We start from the raw sequence: 9,206 nt of genomic DNA on the forward strand, positions 1-9,206 counted from the left end.
AAGTCTACGAAAAAACAATACATTTTCTTCCCTCTACCTTTAAGTTTCAAGTTAATTATACTAACAAGGTTGAAAATATTGTCAGCAGTCGAATATCCCTTTCGGAAGCCTGCCTGATACTCACATAACACTCTATTTACGTTCACCCACCTTTCTAGTCTTCCAAGCATCACCCCTGCAAACCATTTAGCAATCGAGTTTACAAACGAAATCCCTCTATAGTTTTCTACATCTGATAAATCACCTTTTTTGAATATGGGGAAAATAACTGTTTCACTAAAACAACTTGGTATTTCTGCGTTTTGGAGTATAAAATTGAATAGCGACAAAATAATATCCAACAGTTCAACGGGAGCTTTCTTAAAAAATTCTATCGGTATTCCATCCGTACCAGGGGCTTTTCCATCTTTACCTCTTTCCAGCGCTACCTTTAACTCATCCCTTCCTATAATTGCATCCAAGATCTCACTCCTATTGCTAGGGCCCACATGTGCCTCAATACCTCTTAGAGCCTCTGCTGTAAACTGGCGCTCAAAAAATCCTATCCACTGTTCCGGTGTTATTTCATTACTAGTTAACCTTCTTGATGATTTAAATAAACTCACAGTTTCCCAAAAGTTTTTGGAGTCTCTTACATTAGCCAATTTTTCTGCCGCATCTTGATAATACTTCTTCTTTTTATTATCGCACAATAATTTATAATTACATTTTAATTCTAAATATGTACATCTAGTGATCTTGGAATTACTTTTTCTAAACAAATTTAACATTTTAAAACACCTCACTCGCGCTCTTTCACACTGCCAATCATACCACCACTGTTTAAATTTACCATTCACTCTATTACTCTCCCGCTGTGCATTCATACTCTCCTTAATCATTACAAGTATTCGATTTGTAGCGCATTCAACATCACTAACCTCAATCACATCTGATTCATTCAATTTATTTCTTATATGCTCTTGATACTGTCGCTCTATATTTCCTGGCCAACCATACCTCGGTAGCGGCAACAAATAATCCTCATTCACTCGCAGCTCACTCACAATGACTTCTACCTCTACAGGGAAATGATCAGAAAATATTTCTTGTTTCACCTTAAAATCATTAATATCATTAAGCATACCTCTAGACACACAACATAAATCTATTACTGACGCACCTGAACCTCTCGTGAAAGTAAACTCTCCTAACTCATCACCCATAGTTCTTCCATTTAATATAACTAAATCATATCTTTCACAAAAGTCTAAAATCAATTTACCTCTACGGTTCAATACTAAATCTTTTGATCTTCGATCCCATGTTATTCTACATTCTGGATTTAATAATTCTTCTGGTATTACCTGGCTATTCCCTACTCTACAATTAAAATCTCCCAATAAAATAAAATTCCCATTATTATAAAAATTACTATCCAAACTCTCCACTCTTTGCCACAAATTCAGTAAATCTCCATCCCACCTATCTTCCGCACAATTTAAATATACAGGAACTATAACTGCACTTGTGTTAAGGAAATTAATTTCTAAACCTTGAAAATCATCAAATACTTTAAAACTAGCTTTTCCCCTCAATTTACTTTTATTGTACCCATATACCAGACCTCCACTTGCCCTTCCAAACAAACTAGTTCTTACTGCAGTAACAAAATGTAAATCAAATTCATTGAAAACTCTCTCAAAAATTATATTATCGGCTTGTTCCAAAAAGGTTTCACATAAACAAAATATATCATATGATTTAACAAATTGTATGAAATTTATATCCTTCATCTTCCCTCTCAGTCCAGCTACATTATAACCAAGTACTTTAATAAACTGACTTTCGGAATTTACGGAAAAATTATTTGTACTGGACTCGTGACAGACAACACTTCCCTATCCAGTCACACACTCGTCCTCAGCCTCGTTGACTGCTTCATTCGCGTTCGCCTCGTTCCGTCCTCCTGCTATAATTTTCCAGATACAGTCTGTCAAATCTACACGAAACATTTTCTTCAGCTTCCCGATTCCATCCAATTTTCCTGCTTTCAGCCCATCCTTGTCAGAATACGTGAATACTTGTCCATCCACATATAGTCGATCCACATTCAGATGAATCTTCGTATCACCAACTGCCCTAATGATTTCTCTTCTCAAAGCTAGAAGCACTGAACGTTTCTTTCGCGTTTCATAGCTGAAGTCCCTATGCACTACGTACGGGGTGTTTCTAAGTCTATTAGTGTTTTCCAGTATGCATTCAAGGTCACTGTCAGCTGGAATGTGAGCAATAATCGGCGCACCTGCTTTTCTTGGTCCTAAGGGATGTGCTCGATTTATATTTATCTGCTTTTTACATTTCAGCACATCGACACAAAAACTCTTTACGAATGAGTATATAAGCGGCGGTTATTGGATTTGCCAGCTTCATTCGACCACTAGTCACGTTCCACACATATCCTCGCTATCATCATCATGGAGTCCACACGTGAGCAGTACATCCTTCCGGATACACCTCCTCAACAAGAGCCATCATTCCCATCTTACTGGGCAGCACAAGCTGCGCGGAAGAAGAAGATTCCTTCTACCAGTGGTGCTCCCCCTGCTGCATCCGACCCCCGAGGAGTCGCCTCTGAAGAGACGTGGAGTCTTCGTGGAGAGAGGGATGAGCAGCGATGAGCTCATTATACCAGACACACCACCATCTCATCTAGGATGGGCACCGAAGCGTGTGCCACTAACAACAATTACCACCAACAGGCAGCAGGGGAAGAGAAAGCTGCAATTTCTGGAGGAGGAAGAAACCAACTTCGTACCCTCACAGGTTAGTTATTTCAAATATTATTAACATGTAATGTGAACAGATAATTTTAAATCTTTATATGTTCTCATCCAAAAGCTTGCTAGTATCTGATAAATTTCTTACTGAGAAAAACTAATTTCCAATGTTCACATTACATGTACTCACATTGGAGTTATTGATGAATCTGATTTGAAAGACAATTTCTTGATAACGAATATAGGAACTTAATTCAACTTTAGAGTTCAGTTAAGATGTATATTCGACTACATGAATATGATATATTCATTTGAATTGAGCATAAATTGTTTTATGAAATCAAGAAATATAATTATTTGAAGTGATTAGGTTGAATGCATGCTACTATCTAATAAGTGAGAAAAAAAAACTAATTTCCAATAGATGTCTTTGTACAATGCACAATGTGATATTAAATGATTAGAGTTCAGTTAAGATGTGTATAATTTTATTTTTGAACTGATCAAGCTTACTAGTAGTTCAGTCAAAAAATTGAATAAGATGAATATTTTGATTTCATTATTATGATGCTTACATATTATTTGCTATAATATTGAAGTGATGTGTTAAGAAAATTACTGATTTAGTTGATAGTTATATTGTGATATTAAATGATTAGAGTTCAGTTAAGATGTGTATAATGATCACTTTTTGAAATTGAACTGATCAACCTTACTAGTAGTTCAGTCAAAAAATTGAATAAGATGAATATTTTGATTTCATTATTATGATGCTTATATATTATTTGCTATAATATTGAAGTGATGTGTTAAGAAAATTACTGATTTAGTTGATAGTTATATTGTGATATTAAATGATTAGAGTTCAGTTAAGATGTGTATAATGAATACTTTTTGAAATTGAACTGATCAAGCTTACTAGTAGTTCAGACAAAAATTGAATAAGATGAATATTTTGATTTCATTATTATGATGCTTACATATTTTTTGCTATAATATTGAAGTGATGTGTTAAGAAAATTACTGATTCAGTTGATAGTTATTTGTTGCAATGAAAGAGTTTGCTTATTAATTTGATTCACTATTGGATTCTGCAAGAAATATTATTTCAATAACTGATATTACTCACTTTGTGTAGAGAATGTCTTGTCAATCTGATGATATCAAGTTGAGATTATGACAATAATCTGTTGATCACAAGTAGAGAATGTCTTGTCAATCTGATGATATCAAGTTGAGATTATGACAATAATCTGTTGATCACAAGTAGAGAATGTCTTGTCAATCTGATGATATCAAGTTGAGATTATGACAATAATCTGTTGATCACAAGTAGAGAATGTCTTGTCAATCTGATGATATCAAGTTGAGATTATGACAATAATCTGTTGATCACAAGCAGTTGATAATCTGAAACAAATTATAATAAAGTTACTAATCATAGATTTTCATTTAACAGAAACATATGTCTGAGAACACCTCCATGGCTCCGCTACTGGAGGAGGCAGCCACGCGGGATGATGATGATGAGGACTTCATCGCACTCATCAATAACCCATCACCAAAACCGTGGATGCCTCTCTGCGAGCTGGCGGAGGATGTTCCACATACTATCATCTCAGTGCGGGAGGAAACGAACCATCATGGCAGACGAATTATTTTGAAAATTAATATCGCTTCTACGAAGAAAATCTCTGAGGTATACCTACCTCAGAGATTTTCTTCAATAATTTCACCTTGTAAAGTTCTTAAATTTAATTCTAAGTGTAAAAATTTAGGAATAGTAGTGAAGCATATAACCGCTACATGGAGCGACATTAAGATTGTTAAAATGTAACAATCTTATTCTCATAGCATGTAGCGGTTATATGCTTCACAAGTAGTATATAATGTAAATATTGTAGTGTTTGATAATAAATTGTAATATTGTTTTTAAAAAAATTGTTCTTAATTCTCACCTGTCAAAGAAGATGTAGACTGTTCACGCAAGAATAGCTTCTCTTGTAACTGAACACTCAATGAATGTAGAATAGTAATGCTCTTGTACAGTCAATGAGTGTTCGCTCACAAGAGAAGCTATTTTATAGTTGCTGCTGCGCGCACGCGCATGCCAGTCTTGACCTTGTTGCGAGATTCTCCTCCATCTGTTTGCGCTATACACTCACTATAAATATAGCAATCTATTTTTATCAGTATGCTTACAACAGTTGAATGGAGAAGTTGTGCAATGAAGATAATCGTATGGAGAGTTTTATTTGTTCTTCTCTTTATAATATGTTGTGTGAATATGCTATTACTTTTCCATATTGCTTTGAAAAAAATATGATTCAATGCAAAATGATAGTAAGAGAATATTGGAATCTATACAAAATGTACAAAATAAGATTAGGGATTTGGAAACACCTCAATTGATGCAGGAATCACTGCTAGTAAGAAATCATACATTATCTTATATCAAATCATGTGTCAATTCATCAGATGCTTCTCTCGATGTTAGTCTAAGACATTGGTATAGATTTATGATTGATGAACGTTCAATTCTTTGCAATTTCTACAAAACTTACAACATACTTAACAAGTGTGTTAATAAGACACATCATGATGATAGAAAATTGTATTCCCTATTGATTAAAACATACCAACTTTGTAGTAATATATAAAGCACATAGTGAGACAATTTCTTTGTCTCTCGATTGAGGTTAAGTGTTTGATTAATTAACCTCAGTCGATGTTCAACTATTGAGTTGAAAGGTAATGAAAAATGGTATGTAGAAGAAAGTTATCTTCTAGGAAACGAGGTAAAGGAATCTTGAGTTCGGCTAGCAAAATTGTCAAAGGTATAGCGGGTACTGCGGGGGACATTACATCAACTATTATAAATAAATTAATAAACGCATCACCTGAAATTCACCTCCCGGGGGGCTACCAGTGGTGTGGCCCTGGCACCAAGGTTAATGAAAGGTTAATGAGGGGGGATCAAGGTATAAATTCATTAGATAGGCCTGTAAGGTACATGATATAGCATACACTCAAAATAGTGATAATAAGTCGCAAGCGATTGCAGACAGAGCTCTTGCAAACACAGCATGGGAAATATTCAAGAATCCAAAATCATCTCTAAGTGAAAGAGCACTTAGTTATCTTGTAACAAACGTGATGAAAGCTAAAGCAGCATTTGGCGGTGGATTGAGAAAGAAGAAGAAGAAGAAGAGCACAAGTGTTGGGAAAACTCATAGCAGCTCGATAAGGAAAAAAGCTATTGCTCAGTTGAAACAGCATATTGCAGGTAGAGGTTACTATTTGAAACCGTACCCTCCAATCTCGAGTGGTGGTCGTATTTTGATTGGGCCCAACCCCACATCCTCCTCACCATATGGTGTAAGTTTATTCCCAAAGAAAAAAGAGTTAAAAAACGTAGAACGACAAAGAAGGTGAAAAAATGAATATCGATGGTGAATTGTCCAATCACAATCTAATAAAATGGTGTAAATTATTACAAATTCCCCTACGAGGTGTATACATGATAGATACATTACCTAATAAAATTCTAAAAAATGAGAATTGTATTGTTAATTTAGACACTCAATCCGGACATGGTACACACTGGGTTGGTTATAAGAAACGAGGATCAAATGTTTACTATTTTGATCCAATTGGTAATTTACAACCACCTTATGAATTGAATAAATATTGGAAAAAAGAAACAGGTGTAAATATTTTTTACAATGTTGAGCACATGCAACCATTACATACAAATATATGTGGACACCTTATGCTCTTGTTTTTTGCGAACCAGTTGTAATCCAGTATTTGTACCGAAAACATATAAGATGGTTGTTATTACATTACGATCTAGATCAAGTGATCTCTATGAACATTTACAAGAAATTCTCGATTTGGATAAAAATAAAGAATGGGAAATTGGATTGATTAATTTCTGTACTTACAATAGCATTGCAAATGTTATAAAAGGTAAAAATTCTAGCTTCAAATATGGTGATAAATTAATTGATCTTGATACGGGTGCATATGAAGTTGATGACATTATATTAGCTTTAAAGAGTAAATTGAATAGTGACGAAAAGAACTTAATATAAGAGCTAACACGAATACTATGAAGCTCGAAATTCGTTCTGATAAGCCTATTGACTTTACATCATCTACTTCAATAGGAAAAATGCTTGGTTTTGATAATGTTATATTACAACCGAATAAATGGTATTATTCTCAGCATTTAGTTAGCATAACAAATATTAACTCTATTGTAGTTGAGTGCAATATAGCCTGTGGGAGTTACTCCGATGGCAAACAGAAACATATTATATACGAGTTCTCACCTAGAGTACCTAGCGGGTATTTGATAAATGAAACTCCTAATCCGATAATCTATATGCCTTTAAACACACATAGAATTCAAAGCATTAATGTAAAGGTAACCGATCAAGAAGGATCATTTATTGATTTCCGAGGAGATATAATTACAATTAGACTTCACATTCGTGAAAAACAAAGAACTTGAAATGGGATTCCTCGTTTTCAAACCTCGCACTAGCATTTGCTCACAGAAGCTCATTAGAGACTCGAACGTGATAGAGTCAACACCTAAAAAGCTACGTGCTATATCGGCGAAAAGCGCGAGAATATTGGAAAAGTTGGGATTTATAGTAGATTGGCGTCATGTACGGCGCAGCAATTAGTGAAATTCTCGATGTTGAATCTCAACTCGAGTTCTATAATGATATTACTAAATTTCAGTTCCATACTCATACAGTATATTCGGGACAAGAAATTAAACCCTCAGATGAAGCTCGCATCCATGTGGCTTCTATGGATCAGTACAGCCTTCCATGCAAATCATTTATATTTATTGAGGGGGAGGTGAAGTGTACAAAACCAGCTGTGAAGGCTGGGGATGCTCCGATAGAAGCTAAGTATATATTATCCAGTAACCTCATTGGAAATCTCTTTGATGAAATTCGATATGAATTGGCTGGACAACAAATTTCTAAATCAAGACTAATTGGATTAACATCAACAATTAAAGCTATACTAGTGAAAAATATGTTTGATAAGAACACATATCACTTGGCCGGGTTTGAAAGAGCAGGATATACACTGAAAGATAATAAGTTTACATTCTGTGTACCTCTTAAATTAGTTTTACCATTTTTTGAAGACTTTCAAAGAATAATTTTAAACTTGAAACAAGAACTTGTATTATTAAGATCGCCAACAGATCTCAATTGCATCGAGTCTACAGAAGCAACAAATGTTAATATAAAAATAACGAAGCTTCAATGGAGAATTCCCTATATTACTTTAGAAGATCATGTGAGGTTGAAATTTTTGAGATTGCTCGATGCTGATACACCGCTGAAGCTGAGCTTTCGTCATTGGGAGATTTCAGAATTACCAAATTTACAAAATAGCACTGTTCATTCTTGGGCAGTAAAAACCGCATCCCATCTCGACACACCAAAGTATGTTGTTTTAGCGTTTCAAACAGATCGTAAGAATAAAATTAATAAATCAATCTCGGAATTTGATAGTTGTAATCTTCAAAATGCAAAGGTCTACTTGAACTCTGACTATTTTCCTTATGAAAACCTCCTTGGTAAACAAGAATTGATGTACCGTATGTTTTTGGATTTTCCCTCGCGTACTATAACCATAGTATCAATACTGAGCTTGGAACAGAGATTGATTTTGACACATTTTGTACTAAAACACCCCTGATTGTAATTGACTGTTCACATCAATCTTCTCATTTGAAATCCTCCACAGATATTAGAATAGATATGGAATTTAAGGAAGCTGTACCTCCAAATACTTCCGCTTATTGCATTTTAATCAGTGATCGTATCATGGAGTACACTCCCCTTACTTCCATGGTGAAGGAAGTTCAGTAATTTCTCGATAGAGCACAAGCTATATAAGTATTGCATTTTTCAAATTTTACTCATTTGAGGTTTTAGCTTTGATCGGTTAACATCTAGAATGTCTTCTAATTCTGAGAAGAAAACACGCTCTATTGGGATACAGTGCGATCTTGATAAAGAAGACAGCATCTACTATGACTCAAGATGTAGTACGCCTATAATGTGTTATAATTCTGAGAAGAAAACACAATCTATTGACACGCAGTGTGATCTTGACACCGAACAAGACTTCTTCTACTATCACTCAAGATGTAGTACACCTAAACCACAGGAGGAGAATGGAGGAGGAGGAGGAGGAGAAGGAGGAGGAGAAAGGAGGACAAAGGAGGAGGACAAAACAGCACAAGAGGAGGAATCCTCCTGTAAAAAATTTGCAACAGTCGACATGCATTGGTTCAAGGGAACTTCTAATCAAATTATCGTGAAAGAAATCGGAATCGTAGATCAGCTAAATAGCTTTGTTGTGTTACATTTCAAGTCGCCATTTGCAAAGTCGGAATTGAATGCT

General features: G+C 34.9%; 1 protein-coding gene across 1 annotated transcript; it reads left to right on the forward strand.

The window, feature by feature from the left end:
* The first annotated feature begins 2,274 nt into the window (after nucleotides 1-2,274).
* LOC120356464 lies at nucleotides 2,275-4,652 on the forward strand. The gene is made up of 2 exons (XM_039445389.1): nucleotides 2,275-2,805; nucleotides 4,219-4,652. The coding sequence occupies exons 1-2, from the start codon at nucleotides 2,647-2,649 to the stop codon at nucleotides 4,594-4,596; spliced, it is 537 nt and encodes a 178-aa protein (XP_039301323.1). The 5' UTR covers nucleotides 2,275-2,646; the 3' UTR covers nucleotides 4,597-4,652.
* Nucleotides 4,653-9,206: the final 4,554 nt, after the last annotated feature.

This window comes from Nilaparvata lugens, unplaced genomic scaffold (assembly GCF_014356525.2).
Source record: "Nilaparvata lugens isolate BPH unplaced genomic scaffold, ASM1435652v1 scaffold6807, whole genome shotgun sequence".
In the NCBI taxonomy this organism is placed as follows: Eukaryota; Metazoa; Arthropoda; class Insecta; order Hemiptera; family Delphacidae; genus Nilaparvata; species Nilaparvata lugens.